Source organism: Microtus ochrogaster, unplaced genomic scaffold (assembly GCF_000317375.1).
Source record: "Microtus ochrogaster isolate Prairie Vole_2 unplaced genomic scaffold, MicOch1.0 UNK16, whole genome shotgun sequence".
Classification (NCBI taxonomy): Eukaryota; Metazoa; Chordata; class Mammalia; order Rodentia; family Cricetidae; genus Microtus; species Microtus ochrogaster.
This window is the reverse complement of record NW_004949114.1, coordinates 3,138,529-3,156,872: the sequence shown is the minus strand read 5'-3', so window position 1 is coordinate 3,156,872 and position 18,344 is coordinate 3,138,529. Positions and strand designations below refer to the sequence as shown.

The following is an 18,344-nucleotide window of genomic DNA, read 5'->3' as shown; positions in this document are numbered from 1 at the left end:
GGGGTGCTCTGAGGGAATGGGACAAGGAGATCAGGGCGTAAATTTGAGTAACAAGAAAGGGAGATTTGAATCACCTGATAATGGTTTTACTATCTGTGAGTCTGGGTTTGGACCAGAGATTGGGTGCTGCAGGGTAGTGGAAATCTGAAACTCTGCAACAGGGACAGGATGAGATAAGCCAAGCCAGGAGTGTGATGAGGAGCGCAGCAACAGCAGAGAGAGACCCAGCTTGGCTCCTGAATCCAGAACAGCCCAGACTGAAGTTTCCTGGAATTTAAAGAATCACCTGGGGAAACAGAACCTATCCTTGGGCAAATACCTGAGTGTTCTAGAAAGTACTTCGGTGCCTGAGAGATATTTAGTGGATGTTATTTGGAGAAGGAGTAAGAGATGCCGGTAGCGAGGGAACAGTTGAAGGTGGTAGAGAAAGATGAAAGAGATCAAGATCAGAAAATCTGGGAGTTAAGATTTGGGGGGAAATTCTTTGGGACTCCAGTGTGAACTGTAAGGGATGATGTGTGGCCAATTGGAAGCTTTGGACTCCGGCCTGACTTCTGAGTGAACTGCTTCCCTCTCTCTGCACCGGCCCAGGTTCCGGGAGGAGGACTACACCGTCCACGTGCGGCTGAACGACTACCTCGACATCATCTGCCCACATTACGAGGACGACTCCGTGGCGGAGGCTGCCATGGAGCGGTATACACTGTACATGGTGGAGCAGCCCGAGTACGCGGCGTGCCAGCCCCAGTCCAAGGACCAAGTCCGTTGGAAGTGCAACCAGCCCAGTGCCAAGCATGGCCCGGAGAAGCTCTCTGAGAAATTCCAGCGCTTCACACCTTTTACCTTGGGCAAGGAGTTCAAGGAAGGGCACAGCTACTACTACATCTGTGAGTACACAAGGGACAGGTCACAGAGCACTAGTGGCCGGCAGCATGTGCCTGGGTCAAGTAACATAGAGCCCCGCCCCCCTTCCAGATCCAAACTCAGTTTTCTCTCATTCATATCGCAGATGTGGAACAAGCTTCAGGTGTGTGCTAGGCACTCAGATTGGCACATGGGCACAAAAATAACTAAAATATTCCTAGCCCCTGCCCTCGAGGAAGCTGGGAAGGAACCCACATAAATCTTCAGGCCAGTAGAAGAGTATGGTGTGACTGACGTGAACTCGGGGCACTTGGGGAAATGACCTGTGTGCCTGCCAAGGTCAAAGACAGCAAAGACTGTGTGGAATGACAGTGCAAGGGCGCCTGCGCCAAGGGAGAGTGACCTCTTCTAGAGCTCCCGGAATGAGAGGAGGGCGCATGCGCCATGGGAGGGCAAACACTTCTGGAGCTCCCAGAATGACAGGCGTACGAGGGCGCATGCGCCAAGGGAGAGTGACCACTTGTAGAGCTCCCTGAATGAGAGGCCTGAGAGGAGGGCGCATGCGCCATGGGAGGGCGACCACTTCTAGAGCTCCCGAAATAAGAGGCATACGAAAAATACAGTGATGGGCTTGAAAAGTGGATAGGACAGATTCTTGGAACCGAAATACTATTAGGCGTTTATACTTCGTCCTGAGGGTGGCAGGACTCATTGATGAATCCTGAGAGTTACAAGGTCCAGGGCTCTGTGAAGGCTAGATCCAGGGCTTGTTCTCTGCTTGGGTCTAGGCTAGCACAGTAGAAAATGGCCGGAGGGAAGGGAAATTACACTAAGAACACCTCACCCAACTTCAGGCTGGGAGCTATGAGAAATGGGATGTGTAGAGGGACATTGTCACTACCACTGCTAAAGTTGCGTGTTGTTCCGGAGAATAAGAGACATGACTGAACACTGATCAGAAAGTAGGCAAAAACTGAAGGTAAATAAATATCAAGATTAGGCAAGGCATGGGGGCTCGCAACTATAATCCCAGCACTCGAGAGACTGAGATAGGAGGACTCGTGTGAATTCAAGGGTAGCCTGGGCTACAAAGTTTCAGGTCAATGTGGGCTAGAGTAAAACCATGCCTAAAACAAACTGAATAGGGGCTGGGCATGGTGGCGCACACCTTTAATCCCAGCACGCAGTGAGTTCGAGGCCAGCTTGGTCTACAGAAGGAGTTCCAGGACAGCTAGGGCTACACAGTGAAACCCTGTCTCAAAAAATAAATAAATAAATAAAATGAATGAATAAATAAAATAAGAAAGCAGTTACTGCATAAACTTGATAACCCAAAATATAAATAAATAAATAAAATGAATGAATAAATAAAATAAGAAAGCAGTTACTGCATAAACTTGATAACCTGAATCCTGTCTGGAGCCCATGTGTGCCGGCTGCCATGGCCCTGGAGCCCACAGGAAAGGGCAAAGACAGCAGAACACGTTTGTAACCCCAGCACTCCTATCTGGTGATGGGAGGCAGGGACAAGAAAATTAACATTGGTGGGGTGTGGCGGCCCAAGCCTTTAATTCCAACACTTGAGAGGCAGAGGCATGTGTATCTGAGTTTGAGACCAGCCCGGTCTACAGAGTCAATCTCAGAACTGCAGGGAGTTTGTAGAGACCCTGTCTTAAAAAAAGAGAGGGAGGAAAAGCAGAGTTCTTTTTACAGCCTTATTGACATGCAGTACAGAGGCAGACGGACGGCAAGAACTGACCCCCAACATTTGTGCTCCGTCTTTCACACTCTAAAGAAGAAGAAAGCAAGGTTTAAAAATAAATAATAATAAAGGTTGTATATGGTTTGGATGCTTTATCCAGCACTCAGGAGGCAGAGGCAGGTAGATTTTTGTGAGTTTAAAGCTTGCCTGGTCTACATAAGGAGTTCCAGGGCAGTCAGTGCTACATAGTGAAATCTTGTCTTAAATAAATACAAAATAAATTTTAGCCGGGCGGTGGTGGCGCATGCCTTTAATCCCAGCACTCGGGAGGCAGAGGCAGGCGGATCTCTGTGAGTTCGAGACCAGCTTGGTCTACAAGAGCTAGTTCTAGGACAGGCTCCAAAACCACAGAGAAACCCTGTCTCAAAAAAAAAAAAAATTTAAGTAAACAGGGCACTGAGAAAGCAGAGTCATATGTGAAATCATATCTTTAGCAAAGGCTCTTTCCTTAACATCCTATGGATTTATTTTACAGCCAAACCTATCTACCATCAAGAAAACCAGTGCTTGAAGCTGAGGGTGACCGTCGATGGCAAAATCAGTGAGTGTCAGGCCCTGTGGGTGCCTCCCTGCTGAGCATGAGCCTGGGATGGGGAAGAAGTTGCCTCCTTGCCTCTGTAGGGATACCTGATCTATTACCATTCTTGTCTTTCAGCTCATAGCCCTCATGCCCATGCCAATTCACAGGAGAAGAGAATTCTAGCAGGTAGGGCACTAGAGCCAAGTGGGCCTGGGTCACAGGAAGGGTTTGCTCCTTTGCCACCCAGGGGCTGGCTGGAAGGTGGTGCAAACAGCGGGGCCACTTACCTTGTCTCTGCCTTCTCACCTGCAGACGACCCGGAGGTTCAGGTCCTGCACAGCATCGGTTACAGTGCTGCCCCCCGACTCTTCCCACTGGTCTGGGCTGTGCTGCTCCTGCCGCTGCTGCTACTGCAAACTCAGTGAAGGTGGATGCTTCACCTGGCTTAAGGATTGGAACTGGGCCGCGGAGCAGGGAGAAGCACCCCAAAGCTCCAGCCCTGGGGATCACTCCCACTACATGCTCAAGCTGCCACCCCGAAGCCTCAGAAGGCTCAGGATTAAGGGTTTCAACCCAAAGGAGTTCAACCAGCCTGACTGTGCCATTCCTGCCTCCACTTCAGAGGGATGGAGAAAGAAGAGGGGGAGGTCCTTCCCCTGCAATTTTTACCTTTAAGCCAAAGAAACAAGCTGTGTGGGCCTGGACCATTTAGAGGGCCCAGTGGGAGATGAGCTGGGGGCCTGAGGTCATGCAGTTAGACACTAAAGACGCCCTTCCAAGGAAACTGATGTCCAGATGAACTGACTGAAGGGAAAGCTTGAGACAGTTTCCTGTGTGGGAGCCAGGTACAGGAGAGGCTGCATGCTTGGGCTGACCCAGCATCTCTGCAAGATTTCCACCTGCTGAGCTGCCAGAGAGGTTTGTAGCCAGGCACCGACTGCATCCTCCCCGTCCTTCGGGCAGCATTCCCTGGAGCTGTGCCAACACGAGGACTATGCTGAGAGTGTAGCTGTAAGGGCAGTGCCCATGTGTTCCGTCTGTGTAGGATGTAGCTAAAAGGGCAGGGCCCACATGTACAGTGTCTGGATATAAATGTGCTGCGTCTGCTCGTTTCTACAACTGGAGGTTTTTTTTATACAGTGTTCTTGGATCATAATAAAGCAATGTTTTTGGTTTTTTTGGACATGTTTTTCTGCCCCTGTATGTCGATTCATGATCACAGAGTCCCTACTGTGTGTTAGACTCTGCCACACACAGCAGGAGCTATGCAGGACACAATCGGGGCTGCTATGGTACACACCTAGAATCCCAGCTACGTTGAGGGCGGAAGATTGCAAACTTGAGATAAGCATGGGCAACTCAGACCTTGCCTCAAAAGCAAAAACAAGGGACTGGGAACGCACCTCAAGAAGAGGAGTGCTAGCGTAGTGTGTGTGAGCCTCGAGTTCGCTCCTCAGCACCTCAAGAAGTGGAGTGCTAGCGTAGTGTGTGTGAGCCCTGAGTTCACTTCTTGGCAGCACAAAGATTCCAGCCGTGGCATGACGCTAGCCTGGAATCCCAGCACTTAGAAGGTTGAGTAAGAAAACTGTCAAAACTTCGATGCCAGCCTGGGCTACAGTGTGAGACCTTGTCTCACAAATAATAAGTAAATAAAAGACAAAATTAGTAAATGACTAGGATGGGGGGTAGATAAAATACACAACTTGGTTTAACTTCTCTTTCTAAAAAGACATGCTTCTTACCAGGCCACAGGGTGTTTCCTCCTCTGAAGGCTCTGCAGAATTCCCTGTAGTAGTGCGCTGGATCCCCTCCGCACCCCGTTCTAAATGCTTTCCCCTCCTGGCCACTCTACCCCACTCACCTCAGCCTCAAGCACAGGGCTTTGGCTACCATACAGGTACTCACGCTGTCTGGGTGAGTCAGGAGCTAGATGCCAGCTGAAGCATGTGCGCAGCCCCACCAGCAGAGCCGCGTGGGCGGATGGGAGGGAAAGTTCCCAGTAGGGAGTATGTTGAACAGGGGCCGCATAGGGTTGTCCATGGACAGGAAGGGCATCTGAAGAAAGATGGCAATTCCTGGCAATTCCTGGGATTTAGGGGACAGGCTAAAAGGATTTTAATGACCTCCAGGGGAAACTTTCTAAAGCTGAGTAACCAAGGTTCTGATTTGGAGAGTGCTGAAGACTGGGGGAGACTAAATCTGGTGTTTGCCTTCTAGCATACAAGGTCTTGTGGGAACAGACATTGAGGCTGGTGGTCATCAAGGAGTGAGCAGTGTGAGGAGGAGCCCGGTAGGGGACAAATGCGCGGTCCCTACTAAAACCATTAAGCGCCATCCGAAGGGGAAGCTCGGGAACCAATCCAGCCCTCCAGCGTTCAGCGCTGGTGTGGCAGAGGCCCCAGTTCCGGTGTAGTTCTGGCGAGGGCGGGTTCCGGCGCAGGTCCGAGGGGAGGGCGGGGCTTCGCAGTCGCCTGCTCTGAACCTAAACAGCTAGTGTACAGCTTTGGGCGAGGGAACCAACTCCGGTGGGATGGAGGCGGGCGGCGTGGCAGACTCGTTCCTTTCCGGTGCCTGCGTGCTATTCACCCTGGGCATGTTCTCCACTGGCCTGTGAGAGCGCGGGTGGACTGGGCTGGAGACAGGACCAGGATATCAGGAGAGGAAAATGGTCAAGAGACGGGGCTACAATTATTGGCTGTGTCTGGAACCCAGAATGAAAGTGGAATAGGGCTGGATGATCTGGGGCGCTAGGGAGAGGCTGACCCGTCAGCCTGAGGGAGGAGATCTGCTTGTCGTTCAGGGTGGATGACAAGCACCGAGGACCCATTCTTAACAGTTCCCTTTGGGTCCCCTTCCAGCTCGGACCTCAGGCACATGCAGAGGACACGGAGCGTGGACAGCATCCAGTTCCTGCCTTTTCTCACCACGGATGTCAAGTGAGAATATTGGCTGTGATGGGAAAGGCGGAGGGAGGCGCAAGAGGTCCCTGGGGACCCCCCTGCCACATTCAGCCCCTTGGACCATAATCCCTACCCTCACAGCAACCTGGGCTGGCTGAGTTATGGCGTCTTGAAGGGAGATGGGACCCTCATCATCGTCAATACCGTGGGTGCCGTGCTTCAGACTCTTTATATCCTGGCATACCTGCACTACAGTCCTCAGAAGGTAGAGGCCCACCCTTGCACCCACCTTTGCTCCACGCCCTGCCGCGTTAGCAGAGCAGACCGTTTCCTGGAAGACTAGTGGGATGGCATTACTTCCTTTTCTTAGAAGGCCCTTCTGGTTCTCCTTCCCAGGAAGCCTACAAAATGCACTCACAGCTACCCGCCCTCCTCTTGTTCACGAGGCTGGTGGCTTCCCTAGTAGTGTCAGTGCTGGGGAGAGGGGACTATATACTGTCTCTGGTCCCTTAGAGTTAGAGCCAGGGCCAGGGGCTAAGAATGGCCATTAGGTCTGCTTTCCCACTCAATCACAGAAACATTCATTTGTCTCCTACTGTATAAGTGAGGCTCACAAGAAAAGGGGAGAGAGAAAAAAAAGATCAACTTTCCCTTCCCTGGAGACCTCCAGTGTTGTGGCTGAGATTTCCTTCAAGTAACTGGTGCCAGAGACTGGCATGAAGCTGGGGTGAAAGCTGACTTCCCCATTAGAGCATGGACCAAGAAAGGACGAAGCAATCCCACCAGAGAAATCATGTTCTGGTGTAGCCTAAGTAAGCTGCTTCTCCTCCACAGCACACTATGCTCCTGCAGACTGCGGCCCTGCTGGGGCTCCTTCTCCTTGGCTATGGCTACTTTTGGCTTCTGGTGCCAGACCTGGAGGCCCGGCTTCAGCAGTTAGGCCTCTTCTGCAGTGTCTTTACTATCAGCATGTACCTCTCGCCACTGGCTGACTTGGTGAGTGCGGTGGCCAAGAGGTGGGGAGAGAAGGGCTAGGTTACCTTAGCCAGAGACTGGCTGATATTCTAAAAGGGGGGGGGGGAGGGGAGGCCGGGCAGTGGTGGCACACGTCTTTAATCCCAGCACTCAGGAGGCAGAGGCAGGCGGATCTCTGTGAGTTCGAGGCCAGCCTGGTCTACAAGAGCTAGTGCCAGGACAGGCTCCAAAACCACAGAGAAACCCTGTCTCGAAAAACTAAATAAAATAAAATAAAGAGGGGGGAGGGAGGAAGACCCAGCTCCTGGAAGGAGGCCAGGCAGTAGAGGTGGGTGCACAGGGTGCAGGAGAGGGCTGGGTGAAAAAGCAGAGGGATTTGGGTCTTTTTTCCACGGAAATTCCTAGGCACGGGTTCAGGAATGATAATGTGGACCTGAACCAGGGGTATTTCTGCCCTAGGCTAAGATCATTCAGACTAAATCAACCCAGCGTCTCTCCTTCTCACTCACCATTGCCACCCTCCTCTCCTCCACCTCCTGGTCCATCTATGGATTTCGCCTCAGAGACCCATACATCACGGTAAGATCCCAGGTGGGACGAGGAGTCTACGAGCAAACAGTCCCTGTCCTCATGGCAGCTCTGTGATTGCAGGTGCCCAACCTTCCCGGAGTCCTTACCAGCTTGATCCGCCTTGGGCTTTTCTGCAAGTATCCCCCAGAGCACGACAGGAAGTACCGCCTTCTGCAGACCTGACCACAGGCGCCGTAGGGCCCACTTGATACCAAAAAGAGCTCCTGTTTCTGCTGGTCCTCCTGACCAATTCCACGGATGCAATGGGTTGTGAGGAAAAAAGTTGATTTTGAAACTAGAGGGATCAAAGAAAGACCTTTACATAGATTGGATGGGACCTATGGGATGAAATCGCATTTTAAGAGATTATCTTTTCTCATTTTGGAGGCTGAGGTGGTATCTTTAGACTGTAGTACCTTAAAATAAAGTGTCCCCCACCCCTGCCCGCAGGGTTTGTGCTTTCTCCACGATTCTCAGCCTTCCTGACTCGATACAAGCTGAGTCTGTTGAGTCTGTGACTGGCCTCTGACAGAGCTAGAAGTCACAAAGACCTGGAGTCAGTTTAAAAAGGAAAAAACAAAAACTTGGAGGTTATAAAAAAATGGAAATTGGGTATACATACAGCCTTATGTGGGAAGCCTATAATCCCAGCACTTAAAGGGTTGAGGCAGAGCCGGGTGGTCCCAGCACTCAGGAGGTGGAGGCAGGCAGATCTCTCACTTTGAGGCTAGCCTGGTCTACACAGAGAAACTCGAACAAAACAAAGAGGTTGAGTCAGGAGGACTACAAGGTTGAGGGCAGTCTGAGCAACACAAGTTGTAGGCCAAGTTGGGCTACTTAGTAAAACCATCCAAACAGATAAACAAAACAGGTTTGAGGATGTAGTTCAGTTGAGGGCTTACATGTTTGAAGTCCAGCAGGTTCAATCCCCAAACAGGTAATCTAGTCATGAAACCTCTGCCTGTAATTAGGGATGTCAGGCAGAGGTAGAGAAAGGCATCCTCAGACATATGTCTGGGATACATGGATATATGAGACCCTATTTCAAAAAGAAAAGAAAAAGAACACCACCAACATGCAACGCTAAAGCCTGAGAAGGTGACTCTCCTGCCTCCGCTTCTTGACTTCCGATATATAGAACCCCATTACCTAATCCCCAATACACAAGATACACAAGGCTAGAAACGAAAAACTGCACTTTAATGGGGAACGTGGAAGGATGTGCGGACGGAGTGGGTGACGGTGTCAGAAGCGTAGCCCCCTGCGGGCTAAATCCGCTCGGGCCTCCAGGATCTGGCTCTGCAGCTCTCGGGCGGCATCCTCGCAGTCGTGAAAGGTGGCCACGCGATAGCCCACAGTGCCCAGGGCGTAGCAGCCAGCGGACACCAGCAGGTAGGCAGGCAGTGGCCACAGGACTTCCTGGCAAGGGAAAGGTAGCTCCAGGCCCAGAGCTCCCATGGTCAGGGCAGCCCAGGCAAAGGCCAGGAGCGCCAGTCCCCAAAGCCACTGGGTTAACTTCGTCATGGTCGCTGCAAGGAGAGGAATCTAGGTTGAGGATCCTATCGACCATTGCCCGCTCTGCATCTGACAAGCATTCCCATTCACTGCCACCCTCTTCCACTTTCCACTCAGCCCGCCACCTAAGCGTACCTCTGGGCGTCGCGTTAAGGTCCGCATCAGCGTCCGGAAGTCCTCTTCTACTATTGCTCTTCCTCCGCACTGCCTTCTGGGAACTGTAGTTCTCAGGACAGCGCCTGGGGAACTTCCGGGCGCGCTCAGGTCCGGGAAGGTAACAGAGCGCTCTTTCGGAAATTGCAGGTTAAATCCAGAGGCGTTTTTGCGCTGTTTTCCTGGGCACCCAGATCTGGACTGACTGGGACTTGTGGAAAGTTTGAGGATAGGCCAAATGTTGCAGTTCTCCAGCGCAGAGAGCACACTCATTTAACTATTAAATCATTCTTCCAACACTCCCACCAAACACTGAAGATCAACTCTACCACTGAGCCCTTTTTATTTTGAAACAGGATTTTACTAAGTATTTAGGATGACTTTGAACTCCAATTTGAGACCCTATCTGAAAGAAACAGGCTAGTCATGGTCGGAATGCCACATACCTGTGATTCCAGAGGAACGCAACAAAAGAAGAAAGGACCACTGCAGGATAAGATAAAGAGTTGCCTTTAGAATTCCAATTTAAACCAAACAAGAGGGGGGGGGGGGTTGTTTGATCTTGGGTTCGTTTTGGTTTAACGTCTTTACGTGTGCATATGTGTGTCTGTGTGAGCACATGCTATATACATTCGGGTGCCTGCGGAGGCCAGGCAAGCCTATAAAATCCCCTGAGCTGGAGTTACAGGCAGTTGTGAGCTGGGTGACATCGGTGCTCAGATCCTGTGAAACTGCTCAAGAGAACTGAACTACTGAGCCATTTTCCCAGCCTGGGTTTTGTTTTGCTTTGAGACAGAGGCTAATGACTCCAGGCTGGCCTAGAGCATGGCCTAGCTGAGGACCCTGAACTCTTGATACTCCTGTGTCTACTTTCCAAGTGCTAGGATTACAAGTTACCAAACCCAGCCTGAAGCAATTCTGTAGGGTTCAAGGTAAGCAGAAGAGTTGGGGGGTGGGTCAAGAAGGCCTGTACTAGGCTGGAGAGATGGCTCAGTGGTTAAGAGCATTGTCTGCTCTTCCAAAGGTCCTGAGTTCAATTCCCGGCAACCACATGGTGGCTCACAACCATCTGTAATAAGGTCTGGTGCCCATTTCTGGCCTGCAGACATACACACAGACAGAACACTGTATACATAAAAAGTAAATAAATATTTAAAAAAAAAAAGAAGTCCTGGACTAAGCCAGGAAAAGATGGCACACACCTAAAACACCAAGACTTAGGAGACAGGAGGATTATTCCAAATTCAAGGCCAATGGGAGCTACATAAGATCCTGATTTAAAAGAGAAACTCTGGCCTGAGTGGATTGAAGGTCCACTTGGGAACTAGAAAGTGAAGATAAAGGCAGACTGTGATGCTCAAAGAGCCACTGTTCAAAGTTTTTTAGCTGGATGTGGAAATCCAGACTACCTTGGTATATCAAAGAGGGATCCACAGGATTGGGGAGTCAGCTCAGCAGTTAAAGCACTGGCTGTTCTTCCAGAGGACCACGTGGCAGCTCACAACTGTCTGTAATTCCAGTTCCAAGGGATCTGGCACCCTCACACAAACATACTTGTAAGCAAAGCACCAATGCATATCAAATATACTTTTTTTAAAAATAATAATAAGTCTCCATATCATTTTTGTGAGCTGGCACCCAATGGAATATATGTCTACAAGAAAAAAAACTTACTTTCTCAAAGTCTTCACTGTTTATTGGCAATTATTATTTTAAAAAAAGAAAAGAAAAGAAAGTAACCAACGTTGCTCTGACGACCAGGCAAGAAGAGTAGCATGTGCCGTTTCCGTCAACTGATTTCAGATAGCGGGGTTGGAGTTGGTGTCTATCACTTTAGAAAGAGGAGTCTTAGCCCTGTGGCCTTGAATTTAATTAACAAACCAAATTTTACAGAGTGACAGTTTTGGCACAAATTCCTGATTCAGCCTCAAAACATTTTGTTTGTTTTATTTTCTAAGATGGAGTCTCACTGTGTAGCCCTGGCTGTCCTGGAGCTCGCTCTGTAGACCAGGCTGGCCTCAAACTCACAGAGATCCGCCTTTCTGCCTTCCAAGAGCTGGAGTTAAAGGCATGCGCCACCACCGCCAGGCTGTTTTTTAAATTTTGAGAGTATAATTATATCACTTCCCCCTTCATTCCCCTCCTCAACCGCTCCATTGCTCTCTTTCAAATGCATGGCCTCTCTTTAATTCTTTTAGGCTTATATTCTGTGCGTATCCATGTTGTGCCGGTATGTACTTCCACACCTTGTGTATTTCTGTGTGTGTTTGCGTGGTGTGTGTGATACCCAAGGAGGTAAGAAGAGACTCTCAGACCCCTTTGACTTGGAGTTACCGATGTTTATGAGCAAAACGTGTGTGACAGTAATTGAACACTGGTCCTCTACAAGAGCAGTATATGATCTTAACCTCTGCGCCATCTCTCAAGCCCCAGGCTCTTTCTTTAATTGTTGTTACATGTGTATGTGTGTGTTCGCACTCCTGAGTTCAGTCACTGTAGTGTTACTTGTATGTTTCTAGGACTGACGTTTGGCGCGCTCATTTGGAAGGCTGTTTCTCCTGTTCTGAGGTTCCGTAGTCGTCTGTAGTTGTCTCGGGTTGAGACCTCATGAGCTTTCCCTGCTCCGTCTTAGCGTGTTTACTCGTGTGGTCCTGTTTAGGCTTCATGTTGGTGAGACTTCATGTTGCTTCTCTGACATTTCTAGGTGATGAAGTCTCAGAGCTGACCCACTGTTCCTCTGGCTCTCCTCTTTCTCTCCTCAGAATTCATTCATTCCTTCCTTTCTTCCTTCCTTCCTTCCTTCCTTTCTTCTTTCCTTCCTTCCTTTCTTTTTCTTTTAAGTTTTCTTAAATAGCCTTGCTTTGTAGCTCTGACTGGGCTAGCCTAGTACTCATTATGTATCCCAGGCTAGCACTATTTACATTCCTCCTGAGCTCAGTTTTCACACCAATAACAATGTAAAAATTGATTACTAGTTTAGCTAAAAATTAGAATACATTGAAATTAAAAAGGTAATAGGGAAGTGTGTAGGAAAATGAGGATTAATGACAACTAGATCCCCATTCTATGGCCGAGAGTCTATTAGGAGACCACGGCAAGGCACAAAGGTTTTAATCCCTAATATCACCAAAAATAAACAATAAAAGAAACCAGAAAGAAGGAAAAATAATCATATAACCATATGTTATTTGGAAATATAAGTAAGGGGCTGGAGAGATGGCTCAGAGATTAAGAGCACTGCCTGCCCTTGCAGAGGTCCTGAGTTCAATTCCCAGCACCTACATGGTGACTCACAACCATCTGTAATGAGGTCTGGTGCCCCCTTCTGGTGTGCAGGTTGTGCACATGTAGACAGAACACTGCATACATAATAAATAAATGGATTTTAAAAAATAAAAGGGGGGCTGGAGAGATGGCTCAGTGGTTAGGAGCACTGACTGCTCTTCCAGAGGACCCGGGTTCAATTCCCAACACCCACATGGCAGATCACAACTGTATGAAGATATTGCAGGGGATCTGACACCTTCACACCAATGCATATAAAATAATTAATTAATTAAATAAATAAAATAAAAAAGGGGGAAGAAATTCATCATGGTAGAGCTAGAATTTGGCTAAGAAGATGGTTTGTTGGGGGAACGTCTGCAGGACTAGAGGTGTGCCTCAGTCTCCATGGAAGCAGAAGTGTGACAGGCCCTGGGTTCACTCCCCAGACCAAAAACAAAACAAGTACATCTGCAACTAGTTTACTATCTAAAAAGAAGGTTAAGTTAGATTTCAACCTCATATTGACACGGCCTAACATTACTGCAGCCATGGTGACTCACAACCATCAGTAACTCCAGTTCCACAGCACACAGCACCTTCTAGCCTCCGAGGCATGCCCACAGTCCACAGACATACATCAGACAAAACACAGATACACATAAAGAAAGGGTGACACCTGCTAAAGCCTCACCATGAACCCGCGCTACCCTCCCCCGTCATCATTCAGAACTGGTTGAGGGCAGTTCCTTCTGCACAGGGCTAAGCGCGTGGCAGTTGGCACTGTCTACCTGTCTAGCTTGGGTTTAGAAGGAAACATTCTAAACCAAAGGGTTCCTTATTGTAGTCGGTGAAGAAGGAGGAATGTACACTCCTAACCAGAAGACAGAGGAAAAGGACTTCATGGAGGCCCAGGAACTCGACCGGACTGTGGAAGAGTATACAAAGCCACGGGACAGCCTTCACACACACGGAGATGGGACAGTTCATGTTGAGTAACTCTGGCAGCTGTCTCCAGGACAGAGAATGCTTTATGGGGTGGAAATAGTAGGAGACAAGCTTGAAAAACTGGCTGGGATCAGGTAATTAAAACCCCTGAAAAGTGTCTGTGTTGTGTTAGGGGGCTGGAGAGATGGCTCAGTGGTTAAGAGCACAATACTGCCCTTATAGAGGATCCGGGTTCAGTTCCCAGCACTCTCGTCGGCCAGACCACAATTACTTATAACTATAGCCCACAGGATGCACAGCCCTGTTCTGAGCTCAGATGCCTGTGTACAGACCACACATCATAAAAATAAATCTTTTTTATTTTTACTTGTTTTTTTTTTTTTTTTGAAACAGAGTCTCTTTCTAGAGTCCTGGCTGTCTGGGAGCTCTCTATGTAGACCAGGATGGCCTCAAACTCATGCAGGTTTTCCTGCCTTTGACTCCTGAGTGCTAGGATTAAAGGCGATTGTTACTACACCCAGCTTAATAAAAACAGGGTTTTTTTAAAAAAAAAATGTTTTAACATATTCATGGAGCTGGAGCGATGGCTCAGTGGTCAAGAGTACTTACTGCTCTTGCAGAGGCCACTACCTGCATGGTGGCTCACAACCGTGATGTCTCTCTCCCTTGTCCTGTACAGGCACTAGACACAGGCAAAGTGCTCATATATACAGGCATGCAAAGAACAGACATAAAAATAAATAAATCTTTCAAAAAGTATTTGTATTTGGGGCTTGGGTATATAACTCAGTCATAGAGAGCTTGCCTAGCATGCATAAGGCCCTCAGGACGACCTCCAGGAGCTGGAGGGGGGGCAGGGAGTGCATTTATGTTGGAGGTGAAGACTTAGTCAGTGGTCTGCCCTATGACCTGCATCCAGGCACCCACAGGTGCCACAGAGATTACTAAGTCCCTCAGGAGGGCTCCAGATAGTCAGATTGTATCTGTCCCTGCCCTGAGATACCTACAGTTTCCTAGGGACAACACAACAGTCATACATATAATCAACAAAAACACACGCTGGGAAGATTACAGCCAGGTTTCATGGGGAAATGACAGATCAAAGATGTAGTACTGATGGGGAAAGAGCTCAGGTGAATCAGGGGTTCTGGGGAACTTAACCTAAAGCACCCAGACAGGAAAAGATGACAGGAGGGAAGAAGGAGCCAGAGACAGACCTGGGCCATTGGCAGAGGCATCTGCCTCGTCTGAGTTCAGTGTTTTCAAGCTGACTGAAGGCAGAAGCTGAGTTTCAGCAAAGCCCAGTGCGCCAAGCTGTGTAGCTGGGCGCTGCCTTGATTGACCTATGTGGGTCTCTGCACACGCCATGAGCAAATCTGGGTAAGGCAAGAAGTAAATCAGGTTCAGCAGACTTCGTTAGACAGTGTTGATTCAAACTCTTAGAGCCTGACCCAGGCAGTTTATTTAGACGCAGCTAAGTACTGTAATTCTGGGAAAAAATTCCTAGTAACAGTTATCCCAATCCTGTGTGCACAGAGTGTGATTACAATAAAACTTGTTTGTAATGTACAAGTGACCTCTTCCATAAAGATAAATCTATAGCTTAATGGCCCAGGATCTGGTATGGTCTCTGTCATACAGAGGTCACCAAGCTATAAAGTACATGTGACATCTCCCCTAAGGATGGGTTCTATTGACTGAGAAACAGATAAAGGTCTAGGGAAGGAGAGTCTCAGATAGTGTGGGGGATTTGGATTCCATGCAGTGGATGGTGCTAGGACAGAGACAAGCAAATAAATATTTGCTATATCAAGCAGTGGGAAGCCCGATGAGCTTGTGTACATCCATCCCATAGAAGGCCAAGGACAAGGAATTGCCATATGACTGAGACCATCCTGGGCTAGACAGCAAGCATCAGGCCAGCTAGGACTAGATAGTAAGACTCCATCTCAGAAAACAGGAAAAGGGCTGGTGAGATGGCTCAGTAAATAAAGGTGCTTGGCCCCAGGCCTAATGACCTGAATTCTGTCCCCAGGACCCACATAGTGGAAAGAGAGAACCAACTCCCAGTTAGTCCTCTCTTCTCCACAGGCATGCCATAGCACACACAAACAAATGTAATTTAAAAATGCATTTTACTGACCAGGCGGTGGTGGCGCACGCCTTTAATCCCAGCACTCGGGAGGCAGAGGCAGGGAGATCTCTGTGAGTACAAGGCCAACCTGGTCTATAAGAGCTGGTTCTAGGACAGGCTCCAAAGCTACAGAGAAACCCTGTCTTGAAAAACAAAAACAAAACAAAATCTTATTGAAGAAATGGGGCTGGAGAGATGGCTCAATGGTTAAGACGTGCTGTTCTTCTAGAGGACCCAGGTTCAATTTCCAGCACCCACATGGCAGCTTACAACTGTCTGTAACTCCAAGATCTGACACTCTCACACAAATACACATGCAGGTAAAACACCAAAGCACATAAAATAAAAATAAATACATTTAAAATAATTAATGTAATTTAAATTTTTTAAAAATGTTTAAACTGGGGGCAGGGGAGCCCCGGGCATGGGAACAGTGAGTGTGAGCGTTGACAGCATGCTGCCCTGCCAGTCCCAAGATTGTGTAGTCGCGAGCAGATTACTTTAGCCTTTCCTTCCTTTTGTGAAAACAGTGTATGAGTCAGGGTTCTCCCACAAAAGAAAACCAATGACAGAGAGAAAGGAACTGATAGACTGATTCTAAAGAATTGGCTCAGCAATTGTGGAAGCAGCCAAATCCAAAGCCTGAAGGTGTGCTAGCAGGCTGGAGACCAGGAGAGATCCATGATTTCAGTTCGAGTGTGAAGGGTGTGCGGTGCTTGTTCCCTGGTGCTGAGAAAGGCCCATCTTTTGTCCTAACAAGCTGATGAAGCTTATGCACCACATAAACAGCAACCTTTACTCAAAATCCTACCATTCTCATGTTTTTCAAACTGGGGTTCAACCCAGGATTTCTTGAGTGCTAGGTTGTGTTCTAGCACTGAGCTACCCAAAGGCCTCCTCTATTTTTTCCTGTGTGTCTGTGTGCATGGATGTGTTCATGTGTAAGCGTGTGTGTATGTGTGTGGATAGTGTGTGTGTGGATAGTGTGTGGAACATGTGTGTATGTGTGTAGATAGTGATGCCAGGAATCCTCTACTGCTCTTCCACCTTCTTCTTTGAGGCAGCATTACTCATTCGAGCCCAGAATTCACCACGTGGCTAGTGGTCTTGCCCTCCAGTTTGCTCTGGGGATCCCCATCCCCACATACTAAGACTGAAATCACAGACAGGCTAACACACCCACCTGGCATTTTTTGTGGGTTCTAAGGACCTGAACCCTGTTTTTCACCCTGAGTGCAAGCACTTGAGCCACTGAGCTGTCTCTCTGGTTACCCACCCCCTTTTAAAGATAAGTTAATATCATTTAAAATACATTCCTGATGGGTCTGTAACTCAGTGTCGAAGTACTTGTCTATCAGGTGAGACCTTGCTACCCCCACCAAAACAGCTGTTGTCATCATCTAAGAAACAAACATTTCTCAGCTACAAGGCTTCCCACAGGATTTAATTTGAATCTTTAACACTATAATCCAGGTAGCTATGATTAGTCTCATTTTACAGTCAAGGAGTCAAAAGCGTGGGGAAGTCACTCCGTTTGCCCCTGACACTCACCTGCTCAGCGTCAGAGCTCAAACTACATCTCAGAGCTGTCTGAATCAAGATGTAGCTCTTGGTGCCAGGGATGTAACTCAGTGGGTTCGGTGCTTGCCACTGCGCATGAGACCCTGGTTCTACATCCATGGGCACAGTGATCCACATGCAATCCCAGCACTGGAGAGATGCAGGTAGGAGGATCAGAAGTTGATCAGTTGAAGCAATTGATTTATTGCTTCCAGGGGCCTCCAACTAAAATTTCTGGTGTTATTTTCCAGCGTAGCTAAAGTCACAGTTACTCCAGTGACAAAGAAAGAAGGGATCTGCCAAAACACTGATTGACCTTTTGTTTCTGAGTTCGCATAGACACAAAACACAGGATAGCCCAATGACTCCAGTGTGCCATGACCACAGACCTTGAAAGGATAAAGCAGGAGCCTCGTTTCTATCATGGGACTTTCTGTAAATCCTGAACAATTGCACGGGCAGCGCAATTGGAACCCAGTGCTAAAGACTGTTGGTTTTGAGCTAGGGACAGCTCAGTGGAGAAAGGGTTTGTGTGAGGACAGAATTCAGATCTCTAGAAGCCATTTAAAAATTAGGCAGGCATGGTAACCTCCTGCGGTCCCAGCTCCCGGGAAACAGGGACAAGGGAGTCCCAGGGCCAGCTGGCTAGCTTGACTTGGGAGTCTGTGACCTCTAGCTTCAGTGAGAGACTATCTCAGTAAACAGGTAGGACAGACTGGGGAAGACACTAGACTTCAACACTGGGCCTCCACCCTTGCATGCATACATGTGCGCACCTACCCACATACATGTGAACATGCATACATGTGCACATCCAACCACCCACATACATGTGAATATGCATACAGGTGTGCACACCTACCCACACACATGTGAATATGCATGCATGTGTGCACCCGCCTACCCACACACATGTGAATATGCATGCATGTGTGCACCCGCCTACCCACATACATGTGAATATGCATACATGTGTGCACCCACCCACATACATGTGAACATGCATACAGGTGTGCACACCTACCCACATACATGTGAACGTGCATACAGGTGTGCACACCCACTTACCCACATACATGTGAATATGCATACATGTGTGCACCCACCCACATACATGTGAATATGCATACATGTGTGCACACCTACCCACATACATGTGAACATGCATACATGTGTGCA

At 48.5% G+C, this 18,344-nt stretch overlaps 3 protein-coding genes across 7 annotated transcripts in view; 2 read left to right on the top strand and 1 right to left on the bottom strand.

Annotated features, from left to right (window-relative positions):
* Efna1 (ephrin A1) overlaps window positions 1-4,331 on the top strand; it is a 7,263-nt gene extending 2,932 nt beyond the window's left edge. For all 3 annotated transcript variants that reach the window (XM_013353748.2, XM_005367167.2, XM_026789220.1), the window contains exons 2-5: window positions 592-887; window positions 3,102-3,167; window positions 3,282-3,332; window positions 3,459-4,331. In XM_013353748.2, the coding sequence (XP_013209202.1) occupies window positions 689-887; window positions 3,102-3,167; window positions 3,282-3,332; window positions 3,459-3,571 (429 nt within the window). In that variant the 5' untranslated portion in view covers window positions 592-688 and the 3' untranslated portion in view covers window positions 3,572-4,331. The remainder of the gene's footprint in view (window positions 1-591; window positions 888-3,101; window positions 3,168-3,281; window positions 3,333-3,458) is intronic.
* Window positions 4,332-5,607: 1,276 nt separating this feature from the next.
* Slc50a1 (solute carrier family 50 member 1) lies at window positions 5,608-8,049 on the top strand. 3 transcript variants are annotated; one of them, XM_013353752.1, is made up of 6 exons: window positions 5,608-5,713; window positions 6,005-6,082; window positions 6,188-6,311; window positions 6,881-7,042; window positions 7,481-7,600; window positions 7,673-8,049. In XM_013353752.1, exons 2-6 carry the CDS (start codon window positions 6,021-6,023, stop codon window positions 7,772-7,774), a joined length of 570 nt encoding a protein of 189 aa, XP_013209206.1. In that variant the 5' UTR covers window positions 5,608-5,713; window positions 6,005-6,020; the 3' UTR covers window positions 7,775-8,049. The 3 variants fall into 3 exon arrangements, with proteins under 3 accessions (XP_013209206.1, XP_005367222.1, XP_013209204.1); XM_005367165.2 differs by having other exon boundaries at window positions 5,628-5,756; XM_013353750.2 differs by having other exon boundaries at window positions 5,628-5,756; window positions 7,659-7,780.
* Window positions 8,050-8,770: 721 nt separating this feature from the next.
* On the bottom strand, window positions 8,771-9,295 carry Dpm3 (dolichyl-phosphate mannosyltransferase subunit 3). The gene is made up of 2 exons (XM_005367164.2): window positions 9,242-9,295; window positions 8,771-9,120 (listed from the first exon to the last, which is right to left on the bottom strand). The coding sequence occupies exon 2, from the start codon at window positions 9,113-9,115 to the stop codon at window positions 8,837-8,839; it is 279 nt and encodes a 92-aa protein (XP_005367221.1). The 5' UTR covers window positions 9,116-9,120; window positions 9,242-9,295; the 3' UTR covers window positions 8,771-8,836.
* Between the last annotated feature and the right edge of the window lie 9,049 nt (window positions 9,296-18,344).